Source organism: Antechinus flavipes, chromosome 6, assembly GCF_016432865.1.
Source record: "Antechinus flavipes isolate AdamAnt ecotype Samford, QLD, Australia chromosome 6, AdamAnt_v2, whole genome shotgun sequence".
Lineage (NCBI taxonomy): Eukaryota > Metazoa > Chordata > Mammalia > Dasyuromorphia > Dasyuridae > Antechinus > Antechinus flavipes.
The window spans coordinates 252,039,367-252,060,291 of NC_067403.1; the positions used below are offsets into that span (position 1 = coordinate 252,039,367).

At 35.3% G+C, this 20,925-nt stretch overlaps 1 protein-coding gene and 1 long non-coding RNA gene across 7 annotated transcripts in view; one reads left to right on the forward strand and one right to left on the reverse strand.

Moving 5' to 3' along the window:
• The window catches only part of LOC127539929 (uncharacterized), a 59,093-nt gene that overhangs the window by 28,351 nt on the left and 9,817 nt on the right, over positions 1-20,925 (reverse strand). The window lies entirely within an intron of this gene.
• LOC127539927 (uncharacterized) overlaps positions 13,570-20,925 on the forward strand; it is a 38,886-nt gene continuing 31,530 nt past the window's right edge. For 3 of the 6 annotated variants that reach the window (XR_007948050.1, XR_007948051.1, XM_051964382.1), the window contains exons 1-2: positions 13,577-13,783; positions 20,461-20,598. Coding sequence is in view for 3 of the 6 variants with exons in the window: in XM_051964382.1 (XP_051820342.1) it covers positions 13,625-13,783; positions 20,461-20,598 (297 nt within the window). In the remaining 3 variants the exon portion in view is untranslated. Of the gene's footprint in view, positions 13,784-20,460; positions 20,599-20,925 lie in introns of all 6 variants that reach the window. The other 3 variants (XR_007948049.1, XM_051964380.1, XM_051964379.1) reach the window with 2 other exon arrangements.

The following is a 20,925-nucleotide window of genomic DNA, read 5'->3' on the forward strand; positions in this document are numbered from 1 at the left end:
CATCTCTCTCTGTTAGCCCCTTCCATCTCTGATAAAATTAAGAAAAGAACATGCTGAAGAATTGTAAGGAGACTCAAATTCTGCCCCACCAGAAAGGGGGTTTTTAAATGTGACCAATCTACAATGCCAATGTTAAGATAAATGATTTTTTGTGTGTAAAGTAATTTGAAAGCAAATTCAATTAAATTAAGGTCACCATTTCTGGGATCCGCAGGACTAGGAAAATAGTGCATAGAGGAAAGATAATTTTTTTTCTTTCTTCCCCTTTTTCTCTAACTATAGCAGAGATAGATGGATGGAGGCATAAGGGAAAGAAAATATATATTCAGTTCAATGAAACTTATTATTTGAAATATGATAGTAAAAGTTTTAAAGTAGCTTTAATCAAAGCTCACTAAATGTATATATAAATTGTCATCTATTTCTACTGACAGGTAAGAGGATTGGAAAGTTCATGAACTTTGAGGAAATAGGAAAAAAAAAGCAGTTTGCTACTTTAAAAACTCTGGCAGCAAGCAGTTTGCAATTACATTACTGAAGTCAGACATCTAGGGCTGTGCCAATAAAAATGTCAAGGTGAAGACCTGCATCTTGAAGTAAAGGCTGACACTGGTGCACAAAGAGAGAAAAAGTTTCTGTGAATTGGGAAACAACCAAAAGATAAGTGAGCTTGACTAAAACATCTAGTGAGAATTTAGGGAATCTCAGGAAAACTGAGTTAATTTAATGTAACTTTTAAAATTGGCTTGTATGTTAAAGTTGGAAATTTGATTGTAAATTATATGAGACTCTTATCTGTTTTTGAAATGAATTCTATTCTATCTGAATTTCAAGAATTGTTGTATTTTCTTCCTAAAACAAAGGAAAACTTATTGAAGGGAATAAGGATAGAATCCCAAACCCTTCCTGAGAACTTCCAAAACTGCAACAGCTTGGGGAAAGAATAAACTGAACCAAAAGAAGATGGAAAGCTTATTTCATCAGCCTTGCTAAGTCTGCTTTATAATATAATTTTTGTAAATGCAATATTTTTTAATTTTACAATTTAGAGAATATAAGTTTGTAAATTCAATTTACAGAATTAGGTATTTCCAAAGTTAAGAGAAAATTACAACTAAGACTATTTGGCTATTAAAAATTGTTATCTAAGTTATTTGGAGTTATTATCATCATGTTAAACCTAAAATTGGCAATTACTATGTGTAGAAAAAAAAAGGAATAAGGTGAAAACCTTACCAATTCACCTTGAAGTATGAGGGTGTACAGTATTCTTTCCTCCTTCACAGAATGGAAAGAGATTTCAAAGAACACAGCCCACAAAAGTCCTAAAGATAGATAAAGTGGGCAGGTAGGAACTGCAAGCTCAACCCCTTTTCTGAAGTTTCTGACAAGAACACTTATTTTTAAACTTTCCAGTTTTCCTGAAACCTTCAGTGTGGGCAAATCATCAGTCCTGAGAAATGTGTTATATAGTTCCCAAACATAGGGTGTGTTTACTGAGAATCTAAAAGCTTGTTTATTATATAGAAATGATTTTTAATGATTGGTCTTTGCAACAAGATGAGTTTAAATTCAAGGAGAAGAGAAATTCATGTAAAAGATGTTAAGTGAAATATCTAAGTGTATGTGAGTCTTAGTAAATTTTTATTATTACAACTTTATGAGAATAAAAATAATGTATCTAGCTCTAAGCTGTGAATTTTCTATTTGAAATAAAATCTATTGGGAATGTAACTGATATCCCTTTGCACTTTGAACTTGGATATGATCATTAAGTCAGTAAGTCACCATGAGAAAAAATGCTAAAAGCTCCTCAGAGAGATATGACCATTGATTGTTATTAAGTGGACATCTATATCTGGGCAAAAGCTGAGATGATGGTAACTTTGGCCCTTGCTTAAAAAGCAAAAAAAAAAGTCAGATCCTTCTGACTTCAGTCTTCATTTGAACAGGAATGTTTCCCCCCTTATTATTCCTAAGTCTGGCTATAAGGTGGAATTGCTACTACGTAACTGGTTGTCAGTTGTGACTATTACCGGAAACCAAACAGAGCTAAGGTTCAAGTTGAAGCCTCATAGACCAGTGTCTATCATGTCCCTGCTTTTTCCTCTTACAGCAAATTTCAATAATCAGAGAAAATCAATAGAGACAATGAGAACAATACAAGTATGTAAGATCTTACCAATTTCAATCTGAAAATATATAGTTATTATATCCTACATAATTACATAAATTAGTATTTGGCTTAGCCATTGCCTTTTACTAGAGACATATATCTAAATGACATAAAGTCTCTAAGTGTTTCAAAATGATATAAGAATCATAATAATAATTGGATATCGACCTGTTATTGTATTGAAATTAAATCTGAAATGTCTTCAGCATGGTTTAGAGAAAAAACTTTTAGTACAACTAGTTTTCTAAGAGGTATGTAACTTAATGGTAAATTTTGTTTTAAAAGTTTATTACTAGTGTGGAAATAGCATTTGTTTGTACTGTGTGTCCTGTGGCATAAACATTTTCTTATAAATGCTTTATTTGTTATGTACTGTTCTGGAATTGAGTATTTAAATACTCTCTCATGTCTCTAAAAGACTCTAGATGGGTAGAAAACCTTTACCTGCAAGGGTATTGTTACTCATATTTCTGTATCAACTGTTATTCAAACTTTTTGTGAGCTTTGTCTCTTCTGGACTCCAAGCCTTGCACCTCCCACTACTTACTCAACCTGGATACTACCTACTACCTGATTCTGAAGCTCAACACCCCCTGGATGCCGCTGCCATCCTCCAAGTCACATATCTCCTCTATTCAATCTGAACCCCACTATGTAGAGCCAGTTCTATACCCTTGATCAGCATAAAGCAGGTCCAGAAGATGAGACCTTCATTTCTATTCTCCAAATGAATTTGGATCCCAACTACTTGAAGGGACAATGGTGTTTTGCAGCTCTTAGGGAGAATGTAGCAATAAACCCACTTGGAATTTGAAATGATTTGATTAGAAATGATATATTTCTGCCCTTAGGTTATCCTATCCCAATTTACTCTAACCAGGATGCTGACTTCTTTTGGCATTTAGTCTGCTATAATTGGTGTCACAATTATAATAAACTTAGCCCCTTGACTTGGAGCTCAGTCTGAGCTTGCAAATTCTTTTGAGACTCCCCATGACATCAGCCTGAAACTCCAAAATTTTGGGGATCACCCTTAAACCTCAACAGTCACTATATAATCTCCAGATGTTCACTACCATCTCAAGTGCAGTGTTAAGGGGACCTCTTCACCTTTTTCTAGGGAGCTGTCCAGAAACAAAAGAGCTTATCCTTGAATCTCACCAAACCTCACTAAGCTTTCCTACTGATTATATGCTCTCTAGTTTCCTTAAATCCTTCCTCCCCATTTACTCTTCTATCACAATCCTTTAGAGATGTATGACTGGACCAACATCCTCAGGACTTTAACCACTTTTCCAAAATAAGTGAAGCAACCAACCAACCAATGAATCAGTCAAAAGCATTTGTATCTTTAAAGTCCCAAGCCCTGAGGAAGATAGAATGAAGAAAAAACAAGTATAAAGAATGAAATAATCATCTCTCCTAAAGAGTTCAAGGGTATAACAATGTAGTAATATCCAAAGAACAACAAGGCTTTGTTTAAGGTTTGCAAAGCTTTTTACAGATACCTTATCATACCTTATCATATATAAGCATGTATAAAAATACATAGAAAGGAGCCAAGATGGCGAAGAGATCACATGTATCTTCCTAAACTTTCCTTTTCCCTCAATCTATTTTTGTAATATTCTTCTCTAAAATATATTGTTCTCTGGGAGCAGGTTTCTTGGGGGGCCGCTGAAGGCAGGCTTTGTTGCAGTTTCAGTAATCACCCCAAATGCAGCCAGGAGTTAAAGTCCAAATCCTTTATTGTTTCCTTTTAAGTCTTGTCTCCTTCCTTGGGCCCGGTTAGCTTTTTTAGAGGCCTATCTCTCTCCTTGGTTCTTGCTGCTAGTTCTTTGCCTCTGCCGGTTCAGCCTCTAGCTTCCTCCGAATCTCCAGCCAGCACAAAGGTAGAATATGGAATGAATCTGACTCCACCTCTGAAAGTGGGCTTATGGACTAGTCTTGTGAATCTTCTGGACTCCATCCTGGTTGAGGCTTCTAATGCTAATAAGTACTAAATACATCTAGAGAACTGTTGAGCACCCTGCTAAACAATCATTGTCTCTATCAATTCCACTGATTTAGCACCTTGTAAGAATTCTAACATATTTTAATGAAATTCAGCCTTGGAATTAGTGCTTGACTGTCAGATCTCATGAATATTGGGAGTACAACACATTACTAATAGAATATATTTTCGAAATTCAACAGAAAAATTATGTTTTTGCTTGTGGGTGGGGACAGAACAGGGGTAAGCCAGGTGCAGACCTCAGGCAGGCAGTGAGAGCACAGAAAACAACTCACACTGAACAGAATGGAGGGGGATAGGGGATGATCTCTGCTGGCAGAAAATATGTAGAGAGAACTTTACTACAGTGTGAGCTACTTTGCCCTGGCAGCAAGCCAGTAGATCAGCAGAGAAGCTAGAAACACAGGGGGTAAAGACTATAACCCCAAAAGCTAGAGTCTCTCAGAACCTGGCCACATCCCCCAGCACCCAGAGTAACTCAGTGTGATCCAGGAGCAGCCACAGTAGTTAGTCCCAGCGTAGCCCTAGTAGCTGCCTTTTCGCTACTGCTGATTTCAGGACCTGATTTCAGGTCTCAGCACAGCCAGTGAGTGCTGTCCCACTGCCCCTTCACTGCCACTTCCTGTTGTCTATAGAGGCAGCTTGAAAATACCCCACTTCCCCCAATAATCAGGACATAGATTTTTGGGGGTTTTTTTTATTTCAAAATGAGCAAAAAAGCAAAGCGCTCTAACTATTGATTGCTTCTATATGGAAAGAGAACAGGCTTCAAACCCTGAGGAGACTAAAAACAGTTTGTCTCTAGATCCAAAGGTAGATATGGTCTGATCCCCATCACACAAGGCTCTCATAGAAGAAATTAAAAAGGAACTTAAAAGAGAGCTTGACGAAAAATGGGGAAAGGAAAGGAAAACTTTGCAAGAGGGCCAGGATAAGTCATTAAAAGATAGAGTGGATAAAGAAATCAACTTCCTGAAAAACAGAATTTGTGAACTGGAAAAGATAAACAACTCCCAGGAAAACAGAATTTGTGAATTGGAAAAGATAAACAACTCCCAGGAAAACAGAATTTTTGAATTGGAAAAGGTAAACAATTCCAAGGAAAACAGAATTTGTGAATTGGAAAAAGAAAATAATTCTTTTTTAAAAAATTGGCAAAATGGGGGGAAAAATCCCATAGAACAAAACAGCTCATTTAAAAACTCAATTGGACAAATACAAAAAGAAATAAAAAAGCAAATGAAGAAAATAATTCATTAAAAATCAGACTTGAACAAATGGAAATGAATAACTTGAGGCAACACCAAGAACCTGTCAAGCAAAACCAAAAAAAATGAAAAAATAGAAAAAATGTTAAATATCTACTTCAGAAAACAACAAACCTGGAAAACAGATCTAGGAGAGATAATCTAAAGATATTGGACTCCCTGAAAATCATGATGAAAAAAAGAGCCTAGATACTATTTTTCAGGAAATCATCAAAGAGAACAGCCCAGATATTATAGAAACAGAAGGCAAAATAGACATTGAAAGAATTCATTGATCACCTACTGAAAGAAATCCCAAAATCAAAACACCAAAAAATATTATGGCTAAATTCCAGAACTATCAGACCAAGAAAAAAATATGACAAGCAGCCAGAAAAAAAAAAAAATCAAATACCGAGGAGCCACAACAATGATCACTCAGGATCTAGCAGCATCTACATTAAAGGATCGAAGGGCCTGGAATCTATATTCCAAAAGGCAAAAGAACTTGGTACAGCCAAGAATAACTTACCCAGACAAACTGAGCAGTTTTTTCCAGGAAAGAAAATGGACATTCAATGAAATAGGTGAGTTCCATTTATTCCTGACAAAAAAAAAAAAAAAAAACAGAGCTAAACAAAAAGTTTGACCTCCAAATATAGGACTCAAGAGAAGCATAAAAAGGTAAAAAAAAAAAATCTCTTGAGAACTGTATTTCTGTTATGGGTATACAAAAGAGTACATATATAATTTGGGTTTATACTAAAGGAATTAGAGGTGGAAAGGAAATTGTACCCAACAAAAGGGAAAAGTGGAGGTAAAAAGAGGAAAACTACATCTCACAAAGAGACAAAGGAAACCTATTATATCTGAGGGAATAAAGGGGGAGGATGAACATAGCATGACTCTTACTCTCATCAGATTTGGCTCAAAGAGAAAATGTTAGATATATTTGGTTTACTCGTTGAAAAGTGGGAGGGGAAAAATGAAATGGGAAGGGTTAGAGTAAATAGAAGGGAATACAGAAATATTAAGGAAAAGGTTTAATAAAAGGGGAGGGACTTCAAGGGGGAGGGAGGGATTCTAAAGAGAGAGGGTTGTGTGAGGCAAGTGATGCTCATAAGTCTAATACTGAGAAGGGGAATAGGGAGGAAAGGAAAGAAAAAAGAATAATGTGGGGATAATACAATGGCAGGAAATACAGAATTAGTAATTGTAACCATAAATGTGAATGGGGTAAATTCCCACATAAAGTGGAGGTGAATAGCAGGCTGGATAAAAAGCCATAATCCTACAATATGTTGTTTACAAGAGATACACGAAGTAAGGTGATACATACAGAGTAAAGGTAAAAAGCTGGAGCAGAATCTACTATGCTTCAGGTGAGGTCAAAAAGCAGGAGTAGCCATCCTTATCTCAGATCAAGCAAAAGCAAAAATTGATCTAATTAAAAGAGATAAGGAAGGGCACTCTATCTTGCTAAAGGGTAGCATAGAGAATGAAGCAATATAAATACTAAACATATATGCACCACTTGGTATAGCATCTAAATTCCTAAAGGAGAAGTTAAGAGAGCTGCAAGAAGAAATAGACAGCAAAACTAATAGTGGAAGATCTCAACCTTGCACTCTCAGAATTAGATAAATCAAACCACAAAATAAATAAGAAAGAAGTTAAAGAGGTAAATAGAACTCTAGAAAAGTTGGGTATGATAGATCTTTAGAGAAAATTGAATGGAGACAGAAAGGAGCACACTTTCTTTTTGGCAGTTCATGGAACCTATACAAAAATTGACCATATATTAGGATATAAAGACCTCAAATTCAAATGCAGAAAGGCAGAAATAGTAAATGCATCCTTCTCAGATCACAATCCAATAAAAATTACATTCAATAAAAAGCAAGGAGAAAATAGACCAAAAAGTTAATGGAAACTAAATAATCTCATCTTAAAGAATGATTAGATGAAACAGCAAATCATAGACACATAATTTCACCCAAGAGAATGACAATAATGAGATGTCATACCAAAATGTGTGAGATGCAGCCAAGGCAGTAATATGGGGAAATTTTATATCTTTAGAGGCTTATTTGCATAAAATAGAGAAAGAGAAAATTTATGAATTAGGCTTACAACTAAAAAAACTAGAAAAAGAACAAATTAAAAATCCCCAATCAAACACTAAACTTGAAATTCTAAAAATAAAAGGAGAGATTAATAAAATTGAAAGTAAAAAAAAAACTATTGAATTAATAAATAAAACTAAGAGTTGGTTTTATGAAAAAACCAACAAAATAGATAAACCCTTAGTAAATTTGATTAGAAAAAGGAAAGAGGAAAATCAAATTGTTAGCTTTAAGAATGAAAAGGGGAAATTTCCACTAATGAAGAGGAAATTAGAGCAATAATTAGGAGTTACTCTGCCCAACTTTGTGCCCATAAATTTGATAACTTAAATGAAATGGATGAATACCTTCAAAAATATAGGTTGCCCAGATTAATAGAGGAAGAAGTAATTGGTTAAATAGTCCCATTTTAGAAAAAGAAATAGAACACACTATTAATCAACTCCCACCAAAAAATCCCCAGGACCAGATGGATTTACATTGAATTCTACCAAATATTTAAAGAACAATTAACTTCAATGTAATATAAACTATTTGAAAAAATAGAGAATGAAGGAATACTACCAAATTCCTTTTATGACACAGACATGGTACTGATACCTAAACAAGGTAGGATGAAAACAGAGAAAGAAAATCATAGACTAATCTCCCTGATGAACATGGATGCAAAAATCTTAAATAAAATCTTAGCAAAAAGATTACAGAAAATCATCTTGGGGATAATACACTGTGACCAACTAGGATTTATACCAGGAATGCAGGACTGGCTCAATATTAGGAAAACTATTAGCTTAATTGACTATATCAATAATCAAATTAACATATGATCATCTCAATAGATGCAGAAAAAGCATTTGATAAAATCTAACACCCAATCCTATTTAAAACATTAGAAAGTATAGGAATAACTGGACCTTTCCTTAAAATAGTAGCATCTATTTAAAACCATCAGTAAGCATCATATGTAATGGTAACAAAGTGGAACCATTCCCAATAAAATCAGGAGTAAAGAAAGGTTGTCCACTTTCACCATTAATGTTCAATATTGTATTAGAAATGCTAGCTTTGGTGATAAGAGATTAAAAAAAGAAATTAAAGGAATTAAGAGTAGGTAATGAGAAACCAAATTATCACTCTTTGCAGATGATATGATGAGATTCTACTAAAAAGCTATTAGAAATAATGTACAATTTAGAAAAGTTGCAGTATACAAAATAAATCCACATAAATCATCAGCATTTTTATACATCACTAACAAAATCCAATAGCAAAAGATACAAAGAGAAATTCCATTTAAAATAACTGTCGATAGTATAAAATATTTGGGAATCTATCTGTAAAGGAAAGTTAGGAACTAAATCAGCAAAACTACAAAACACTTTCCACACAAATAAAGCCAGATCTAAACAATTGGAAAAATATTAAGTGCTCCTAGATAGATCAAGCAAATATAATAAAGATGACAATACTACCTAAACTAATCTATTTATTTAGTGCTATAACAATCAGGCTTCCAAGAAACTATTTTAATGACCTAGAAAGTAACAACAAAATTCATCTGGAAGAACAAAAGGTAAAGAATTTCAAGGGAACTAATGAAAAAAAAATCAAATTTTTTTTTTGGTGGCCTAGCTGCACCTGATCTAAAACTTTATTATAAAGCAGGGATCATCAAAACCATTTGGTAGTGGCTAAGAAATAGACTAGTTGATCAGTGGTTAGGTTCACAGGACAAAATAGTCAATAACTATAGCAATCTAGTGTTTGACAAACCCAAAGATCCCAACTTTTGGGATAAGAATTCACTATTTGATAAAAACTGCTGGGAATACTAGAAATTAGTATGGCAAAAACTAGGCATTTGCCCATACTTAACACCATACACCAAGATAAAATCAAAATGGGTTCATGATCTAGGCATAAAGAATGAGATTATAAATAAATTAGAAGAACATAGGATCTTTTACATAGGAACATAGAAAGGAATTTGGGACCAAAGAAGAACTAGACATCATTATTGATCATAAAATAGAAAACTCCAATTTTATTAAATTAAAAAGCTTTTGCACAAATAAAACCAATGCAGACAAGATTAGAAGGGAAGCAATAAACTGGGAAAGCATTTTTATAGTCAAAGGTTCTGATAAAGGCCTCATCTCCAAAATATATAGAGAATTGACTCTATGACAAATCAAGCCATTTTCCATTTGATAAATGGTCAAAGGATATGAACAGATAATTTTCAAATGAAGAAATTGAAACTATTTCTAGTCATATGAAAAGGTGTTTTAAATCATTCTTGATCATAGAAATGCAACTTAAGACAACTCTGAAATACCACTACACACCTATCAGATTGGTTAAGATGACAGGAAAAGATAATGACGAATGCTGAAGGGGATGTGGGAAAACTGGGACACTGATACATTGTTGGTGGAGTTGTGAATGTATCTAACCATTCTGGAGAGCAATTTGGAACTATACTCAAAAAGTTATTAGACTGTGCATATTATTTAATCTAGCAGTGTTACTACTGGGCTTATATCTTAAAAAGATATTAAAGAAGGGAAAGGGACCCAGATGTGCAAAAATGTTTGTGGTAGCCCTTTTTGTAGTGGCCAGAAACTAGAAATTGAAGGGATGTCCAATAATTGGAGAATGGCTGAATAAATTGTGGTATATGAATGTTATGGAATATTATTGTTCTGTAAGAAATGACCAGCAGGATGAATACAGAGAGGCTTAGAGAGATTTACATGAACTGATGCTAAGTGAAATGAGCAGAACCTGGAAATCATTATACACTTCAACAACAATACTTGATGATCAATTCTGATGGATGTGGCTCTCTTCAACAATGAGAGGATCCAAATCAGTTCCAATTGATCTGTAATGAACAGAACCAGCTACACCCAGAGAAAGAACACTGAGTAATGAGTATGGACCACAACATAATATTTCCATTCTTTTTGTTATTGTTGGCTTGCATTTTTGTTTTTTTTTCTTCTCAGGTTATTTTTATCTTCTTTTTAAACCTGATCTTTCTTGTGCAACAAGATAACTGCATAAATATGTATACATATATTGTATTTAACATATACTTTAACATATTTAACATGTATGAGACTCCCTGCCATCTAGGGGAGAGGGTGGAGGGAAAGAGGGGAAAAGTTGAAACAGAAGTTTTTGCAAGGGTCAATGTTGAAAAAGTATCCATGCATATGTTTTATATATAAAAAGCTATAATAATAAAAAAAATTTCATAGAAAGGGAAAAGACATAAAGGTCATTTGTGGGGAAGGCACCAGTGATTAGAAGTATAAGGAAAGCTTCTTGTAAAAGGTGATACCTCAACTATATCTTAAAGGAACAGAGACAAAAGCAAGAGACAGCAATAGGGTGATGGGGTGTGGGGAGAAGAATGAATGGAGCAAGTTCCTGAAGGAAAACTAACAGGAAGGACTGGGTCTGAGCAAGTATAGCCTAGAGCCAGGTATAACCTGCTTGTGAGGTCTGATCACAGAATTTTCAAGCAGAGCATTTGCCCTGAAGAAATCAGCAATCCCACACATCGGGGGTTTTGAATTAGTTTTGTTTTTTGTACAGACTTAATAAGGTGTTCATAGATGCAGATTTAGCCTAAAAATTTATAGGCATACAATTTGTTTTTCTGGAAAGTCCGGAATTGAACATTTTACTAGCACAATCTTACAACACTCTATAAGCATTGCTTAAACTGAAAAAGAGGAAAGTTAAAGTCTCAATGAATGAAAGCATCACCAGAATGGAAGCCTACGGGCTTTAGGTTAGTATCACCCTTACCATAATTGTTATTATTATTAGTGGCATTTGTATATTGCTTGAAGCAAGGCTTCATGAGGTTTAAATGAGAAAATGGAAGTAAATTACATTGTGAATACCAGATCAGTCTCCTGTATCTTATACCTGTGAGATTCATAATTATGAAAGTACGTATCCAAGAATATTACCTTACAGTTGTCCCTAGAGGATTTCATCTGACTAGATTCAGCCCAAAGCTCTAGCCTGTCAAGCTGCTTTGGGATCCTGATGCTTTCAGCTAGTGTCTTAGCAATTTCTCCCAGCTTTGTGCCATCTGAAAAATGCATAAGTGTAACACCTTTCTTTATCCAAATCATACAAAATAGCTCAGAACAAAGCACAGTTCCCTGGGAACTCCATTGGAAACCTCTTTATATCTGATACATATAGATCAATGTGTCTATATACATTGATATAGAAGATGATCACTGAGAAAAGGCCACTAGTTCTGGGAAATAATGGAGAGAACAGATTCAGTTGAATGATGATATCAGAAGCTGATCTGTAGAGTTAAGAAGATGGTGAGAGGAAGGAAATAGAGGCCACTCTTGTGCATGGCATTCTCAAGCTGTTTAACCATAAAGAGACTAGAAATGGAACAATAGTTTTAAGTATAGACAATAAAAAAAAAACCACCCTTGAGTTTCCACTGATCTGACTTTATTAGTGCTTAATTCTTATCTCCCAATCTTCTCTACAAGTATATTATGAAATACTTTAACAAAAGCTTTTCAAAATCTAAGCTAATTATAGCCACAATATTCCCTTCATTAAGAAACATGGATGTGATTTCCCCTCCTTGGCTATCACAAATTCAATAACAGCAAGCTCACTATCTTTCAAGATTATAATGTCTCTGATTGTGTCTTTCATCAACTGAGAGATGATATTATAGCCAAGACACAAGAATACATTAACTACTTTTTTCCTCCAGAAATTGATAGAAAAGAGCTAAAAACTGGATTTTCTCCATATCAAATATATCTTATCTCTGGACCAGCATTGTGTTGTTTCTCAAGAACCTGTCTGAATTCCTCTAGCAGTCCTATGAGAGAAATGATTATTAATAGCCAATGATTTGGGGAAATTCAGATTTACCACCTTTTTCTTTTATTCTCATTTCAAGAATTTGTATCTGAAAGTTGAGGTAAACTTCTCTTCCATCCAAACCCCACCCCCATAGTGCAGCCAATGTACTCCACTCTGGGTTGGGAGAAATTCTTGGAATCATTTGTCCAAGGCTGGGGCTAATCTTGGAAGCTAATGATATAATTAGAGCTCAGGTACAGCCCCTCACTGTAATATTTATTCTTTCATTAAGGTTAACCACTCAGAGTTGATTGCTACCCTCAGAAACACTCCTCTTCCAAAAGGCACATAAACTGGGAGTCCCAAGGGCATGACTGCCTTTGTCCTAAGAGAGAGAAGGTCAAATGACCATCCTTTTGTTAAAATGTTAAAACCCAGAAATGATTTCTTTTAAGCTTTTTTAAATGCCTGTAAACAAGAGAATATCCTCATGGGGCTAATCTTGTATTTTCCTATTCCACTGATCCTCACCCAAACACTCCCTATTCACTCCTGCTAGCTATTTCTCCTTTTTTTCTGCAGCTAACCCCCATGAGAAAGCCACCATTCCCTTTCTTTACACCTTCTTCATAACTCTACAGACTGGCTTCTGACCTCATTATTCAGCTGAAGTTGGTCTCTCCAAAGTAACCAATGCTCTTTTTTATTCTCCAATTGGACAGCCTTTTCTCAATCTTTATCCTTCTTGACCTCCCTGTAATCTTTGATATTATTGACCAGGTTCTTCTTCACACTCACTTCTCTTGGCTTTTGTGACACAGTTCTTTCCCCGTTAACTTTAATATGCACTTTAAAAAAATATCAAACCACAAATGTCGGAAGCTCATAGGTTCACATTCAATTCTCATTGATGTTCTTTTTCTATAGAAATGTTAGTGTTTTTGATAACAGTCAAATTCATAAGATAGAAAATGTAAAAGTAATCAACTGTCAAGAGATGGAGCCTGAAAGTTCCTCCCAAGTCCATGGCTCTATGACTCTCGAGTTCCATGACTCTATGACTCCAGGATTCTATGATTTTAAGATTCCAATAGAAAACAGAGGACTAGCCGAGCAGCCCAGAGGAGAAGCAGAATGTGACGTGGATGGCGAGGCTCGTCTGCTTCGATTCTGAGCAGATCTCTGCCCCAGAATGAATTCCAACATCATGGAGGCAAAGCCAAGGCCCAAAGAAAAGATGAAGAGGTTTCTAAATCCTCGCCGTAAAGGGAAGCTAAAAATGATGGCAGCTCCTCACAAATGTCAAGATTTTGTGCCAAGTTTGCTTAAAGGGAAGCCAAAGATGATGGGGGTAGGTCAGATCTGTTCCTTACACAGAAGAAGCTGATCATTCCTTTTACTCTTTGCAGATTGAGGATTCAGACTGGCAGGCAACAGGATCACAGAGAAGGGACTAAGTATAACAGTTTTAAGTTTCCTTGTACATTATCCATGAGACATCCAAACCCTGATCTTCTGTTTTGTAACCTTAATTTCATTTCTACTAGACATTTAACTGACTAAAAAAATTAGCCAGTGTTGTTGACATACAAGATGATTAAAAACAAAAAGGTTATGGTAAAAAAAAAATCCCCAAACCAAAACCTCTGTCCAAAGTTTTGAGGACCACTTCTTTCTTACATGAAGGCAGAGTCTATAAAGTTAGGTGAGAGTTCTAATAAAAGAAGATGGTTGTCTCTATACAGAGAGGCACTGGGTTGTAGGAGATACAGACCCTACCTTAAATTCTGCCCCTTTTAGTGGAAGAAAAGGAAATTACACAATCAGTTCACAGGTATTTATTAAGTTCCTACTACTTACCAAAGTGCTGAGAATACAAAATCTAAAGTTTCTCCCCTAAGAAACATAAAATTGAAAAAAGAAGATAATGTACATCTCTCTTAAGTATTTACAAAATACAAGAACTCCAGGAGAGGGAGGGCAATAGCAGCTTCAGGGAGAAGGATCAGTTAAGACTTCAAGGAGACGGCTGAATTTTAGCTGAGTTTTAAAGGAAGCTAGGGATTCCATAGGATAGAGATGAAGTGGGAAAACATTTAAGAAGGAGGAAGAGCCACTGCAAATAAATAGAAGTAGAAGGTAGACTTCTATGTGTAAGGAACGACTTAAGCAGGTCAGTGTGTCTGGAACATATATATGTAGAGAGAAACACACACACACACACATATACATATACCAAGACTTAAGAACGGAAGGAGTCCTGTTGAGGATTTTAATTTTTTTAAAAACCTCCTTTTTTACCCAAAATTAATGTTCATTCACATTTATTAGGCAACAAGTGATATGATTAGACCCTCAATTTACAAAAATCACTTTGGCAATTAAATGGAAGGAAGGAAGATAGAGGGAAGTAAGGAGAGAGAAGATATGATGATTCCAAAAGAGCTCACTGAAATGGTCCAGGTGAGAGGGCCCGAACTAGATTGGTGGCTGTGTGAGAGGAAAGAAGAAAGAATGCGTAAGAAATGATATGAGGATAGAAATGATAGATTTGGCCACTGACTAGATGATACGCAGTAATAAGGATATTCTTCAGAATTATCCAGAATTCAGAAGAGGGGAGGAGATAATCCTATTTTCCTAGGGGAAACTGGCCAGTCCTCACTGGTAAACCAACTAATTTATAGGATGACAAAGAAAGCACTCCACTGTTTCAATAGGACTATTTGGTTTCTTAGAAAATGTATTTTAAATGTTAAAACCAGGGACTATATGAGTTTACTCTCAGCAACATTATGCAGAGGGTCCTACCCTTCTGCTATGCTTGTTTCCTTCTCCCTCTCCCACAATCTTTGCTGTTATTACGTGAAAAATGGTTCATGAAGGTTTCTATAATCTTAGCTTGAGGAGAGAACTAAAGTTAAAGGAATGCTGGCCATAGTGGAGTGTGTGTGTGTGTGTGTGTGTGTGTGTGTGTGTGTGTGTGTGTGTGTGTTTGTGTGAAAGATAAAAGGATCCGATCAACCACCAAGTATTGTCTTTCTTAATTCATCTTACCATTTAAATCCTCATTATTTTTTCCTAATTATTTTTTTAATGTTTATTTTTTGGGAGTGCTTAACATTCATTCTTTTTTACATTTTAATTATTTTTAACATTCTTTTTTTAAAAATTCTGAATTCCAAATTCTCTCCCTCCCACTTCTCTCCCATTCTCTGAGAAGGTAAGCAATGGTATCAATTACAGAATATAAAACATATTTCCTTATTTAAAAAAATAAGAAAAATGAAGTGAGAAAATTATACTTCAATTTGCATTCAGAGTATATCAATTCTGGAGATGAATAGCATTTTTAAATCATAAGTACTTTGGAATTGTCTTGGATCATTGCATTGATAAAAGTAGTCAAATCTTTCACAGTTGATCATCATAACTCTGCTGTGACTTTCTATACACATGATTTCAGGGTTCTCATTTCACTTTGCATCAGTTCATATGGGTCCTGATATGCTTTTCTGAAACCATCTGTGTTAAGGAATAGGTCTATTCTCCAAGAGCCTCCACAGCTGTGGACCATAACATTTGAAGGAATTGTAAGGCAGCTTTTGCTGACACAGGTGTTGCGGATTAGGAGGGAGGTCAGAAAACGCAACAACTTCTCAGTCAGAGAGGTCAGAGAACAGCAACTGCCTCTCAGTCTCCTTGTATCATCATCTCACAAGGAGAGATCCATTCCGCAGGTCTGGGTTGGATCTCCAGCAGCCAATGTCAGGTGGTTCCTGTATGCCAACACATCTGAAACTTCATCATTTCTTAAAGTACAACAGTAGTCCATTATATTTGTTCAGCTATTTCCCAATTGATGGGCATCCCTTCGATTTCCAACTCCTTGCCACCACAAAAAGAGGAGCTATACATGTTTTTGTACCTATAGATCCTTTTCCTTCTTCTTTGACCTCTTTGGGATACAGACATAATACTGGTAATGCTGGGTCAAAGGATAGGTATAGTTTTAAGTCCTTTGGTCCTAGTTCCAAACTTTTCTCCACAATAGGTTGGAATCCATCAAGAGTTCATTAGTATGCCTATTTTCCTTTGTCTCCTCTACCATTAGTCATTTCTGATAAGCATGAAGTGAAACATCAGAGTTGTTTTAATTTTCATTTCTCAGTTGTGATTTAGGGCCTTTTTAATGATTATAGGTAGCTTTGATTTCTTCTTTTGAAAATTGCCTTTGACCACTCATCAATTGGAGAATAACTCTTTTTTTATAAATTTGACTCAATTCTATACTCAGTATATATTTGAAAGAGAATACCTTTATTAAAGAAATTTGCTATGAAACTTTTATATATTACTTCATTGTCTATGGTACCTTTTAGCATAATGTAGTTTCCCTTATCTCTTTTAATTAATTCTGTTTATTCTTTTTTTTCCTGAAATCATGATTGCTACTTTTGCTTTTCTTTACTTCAGCTGAAGCATGTTTAGATTTTTGCTTCAGGCCTTTATTTTAACTATGTGTGTGTTTCTATGTCAAGTATGTCTCGTAAATAATATATTGCTGGATTCTATCCATTCTCTTATTTACTTCCATTTTATGGGTGAGCTCATCCCATTCACACTCACAAATATGATTACTGTGTATTTTCCTTCATTCCATTTTTTCTATTTACTTGACATCCTCTCTCTCTCTCTCTCTGTTTCCCTGTCTCTCTGTCTCTCTGTGTCTGCCTCTAGCTCTCTATCTCTCCTCAAAAGCTTGTTTTGCCTCTATCCACTGACTCCTTTAATCTACTCTCCCTTTTTTCTATCCTTCTGCCCCTTCTTTTATATCTTTCCACTCCTATTTCTCTATTGGGTAAGTCATTTCTATATACAACTAAAAATGTATATATTTTTTTCTCTTTTTGATCCATTCCAACTACAGTAAGCTTCAAACATTGTCCATTATCCCATTATTTTCCTCTTCATTATAAAAGCTCTTCCTTGTGCTCTTTTATGTGAGAAAATTTCCCCAATTATAGCTCTCTTCCTTCCTCCTTTTCCCAGTGCATTCCTCTCACTTCTTCATTTTTTTGAGATCATTCCAATATAATCAACTCACATCCATATCCTATGTCTATGTAAGCTTTTTAAGTGTTCTAATGACAGAGTTCTTAAGAGTTATATGCGTCATCTTTCCATATAAAAATGTAAACAGTTTAACTTTATTGAGTTCCTTATGATTTCTCTTTTAAGTTTTCTATTTATGCCATTCTTGTATTTGAATGTCAAATTTTCAATTCATCTTTGGTGTTCTCACAGGAATGCTTGAAAATCCTCTATTTCATTAAATATCCATTTCCCTCTTCATAAGATTACACTCAATTTTGCTGGGAAAGTGGTTCTTGGTTTCCATCCTAGCTCCTTTGCCTTATTATATTCCATTATTTTATTATATTCCAAGCAAGCCCTCTGCTCTTTTAATGTGGAAACTGCTAAATCTTTAGTGATCCTGGCTGTGACTCCATATTTGATTTCTTTCTTTCTGGCTGCTTGAAGTATATTTTTCTTTGACTTGGGAGCTCTGGAATTTGGCTATGATATTCCTGGGGAGTTTTCATTTTGAGATCTCTTTCAGGTGGTGATCAGTGAAATCTTTCCATTTTTATTTTATCTTCTAAATCTGTAATGCTTCATTGTTTTTAATGCTTATATCACAGAGTCATTAGTTTCTGTTTGTCCAATTCTGATTTTTAAGGAATTATTTTCTTCAGTGAACTTTTGTATCTCTTTTTCCAGCTGGCCAATTCTACTTTTTAAGTTTTTTTTTTTTTTAGTGAATTTTTGCACCTCCTTTTCCATTTGGTCCATTCTACTTTTAAGGAGTTCTCTTGGATGAATTTTTGTGCTTCTTTTACCACCTGACCCAATTCTGTTTTTAATGTATTATTTTCTTTAGTATTTTTGTGCGTCTTTTACCAAACCATTAATTCTCTTTTAATAATTTTCTTGCATCACTCCCAATTTTTTCTATCACTCATTTCTTTCTTTAATGCACCAGGAATTCTTATGTTTAACTCTAGTTAGCATTTTTCTTTGAGGATTTGTTTGTAGTTGTTTTCACACTGTCCTCTTCTTCTGAGTTTCTATTTTGATTTTCCCTCCCATCACAAGAACTTTGTTATAGTCAATTTCTTTGCTCATTTTTCTAGTCTATTTTTTTTTAACTTTGAACTTTATGTTAAAAGTTTTCCAGCCAACCTTTTGATTTTGTACTTACTATATGTTAAAGTGGGGCTCTGCAACCCTGTGGATGGGGAGGCACTCTCCCAAGCTTCAGATTTCTTTGTGCTGTTTTCAGAGCTAATTCTGGGAGTCTGCAGGTTTTTGACACTTTCAAAGTAGGTAGATCCTGGGTGAGATGTGGTCATTGTTCTCCTAGTCCCCTGAACCACAAGTGGTGGTGCTCTCTTTTCTCTGGAACTATAACCAGGACCTCTGCTCCATTGTGACTGACCACTAGAGCCTGTCTCCCATCCTGGAACTGCAACTTAAAACTGAGTATTATTAATAAAGTTGCCAACTGGTGCCAACAAAACATTTCCTGTAATCTCTTTCTGATCAGTTTTCTGTCCTCCTTACTGACTCTGGACTAAGAGTGCCTAAAGTTTCTGCTGTGGCTGCTACTGCAGCCTCTGTTGCCAATACTTCACGAGTGAGCTTCAGACAGGCCACCAGCCTGATTATCACAGACCTCTCCTGCTGACCTCCTAAGTTTTCTTAGGCTGGAAAAATTTCTCACCCTGACCTTTTGTTGAACTACTATCCCATAACTTGATTTGAGGCATTATTTTAAAGTTGTTTGGAGGGGAATGTTAGGTGACTGTGCCAATCTGCCATCTTAGTCCTATATTATTTTATTCCTATCCTGATGGGATAGTATAAGAAAGCTGGCTGTCCTACTCCCTAAAGTACATCTCTCCTTAATCAAATTATATTAAGTAAGTGATTATCAAATGTGATTTCTATCTAGAAACTCTCCTTATTTTGAGAATACAATTCTGCCTGCCTTACACTAAAAATCTTCCATTATTCCTTATTGCTTACAATAAAATATAAACTCTATGAAGTGGCACTGAAAGTCTCTAATATTGCTCAGCCCACACAACTCTTGTTGTATAGTTTGCCTTCATTCTGATCAAACTATTTTGCTCTCAGTTCTCTGGATGCATCATTCCCTATCCCACTTTCATTACTTAGGATAGGCCATCCCTGGACCCCTGCTTTTTTATGATAGAGTAAGATCCTTAGCTCCCTTTAAAGAACAGCTTACATGCCAATTCCTCCAAAAGGTTTTCCTTGATTCCCCCTCTCCCCAATGTTATTAGTGTACTCCTAAAAATTACTTTTTCATTAATTTGCCTTTAATTACTTATGTTAATGTTGTATCCATTAAACATTTATTAAGCACCTGCGATGTAACAAACATTGTACTTTAAAAATACTATCTTATTTGAACCTCATCACAACCTGGGAATCCCCATTCTGCAGATGAGAAAACTGAAGCTGAGATTAAGTTATTTACCCAAGATAACAAATTAATAAATATTTAAGACTGTATTTGAACTCAGGTCTTCCTGAGTCCAGGCCCAGCACTTTACTTACTATATTATCATTTATAGTAGCATGTAAACACCTTTTGGGCAGGGACAGTGTCTTTGTCCTGGTTTTGTACCTCCAGAATTGAATATAGTATCTTGCATATATTGAGTACTCAGTGTTTTATCTTTCACTGAAAACAATTGCCAATTCAAGGTGAGACTCTCTTTGCCCTATGCCCTGGCAGCTTTTTATCCATCTGAGATCAGGTATTTTCATTTCTAATGAGGGTAAGAAATTGATTTAAAAAAGGATAAAAGACTGGTGGATAATATGGTGTCGTCCATTATGGTCTCTCCACCACTTCCACTTATGAAAGAATAATTTGTTTAAAAAGCAATCTACTCTTGTACCTATTTTCAAATTTTCTATTTTTTTACACAGGTTCTCCAGATCCTGATAGGTCTAATCATCACTTCATTTGGAGCCTTTTTATTTTCCAATACCAACAAAATTGGCCTTCCAAAGTCAAGTATCCCTCGTTTCTTTATCACCAGGTATCCATTCTGGACAGGAGCATGTGTGAGTATAGTGAACAGAATAATTTTAGATGAAAAAGTCATTTTGAAATTTCTAGTAGGGTTTTATCCATATCCAGGATTCTATCCATATAAGATGCTGAGCTTGTCCAATTTTGCAAAGGATTATGAAAAGATAAGAAAGCCTATCTATCTCCTAATACTGGGTACCAACGGGATAGAGATTAGGATAAGTGAAGGGTGTCTAACTTGTATTCTCTGCCCAGTCCCCTGTCCAGTTTTCCAGCAATCTTGGAATTTGCCATGAACAGCAGAAGCCTCCCCTAGATCAAGGTATAAGCTAGATTTCACAGGAGACTATCTGAGGGAT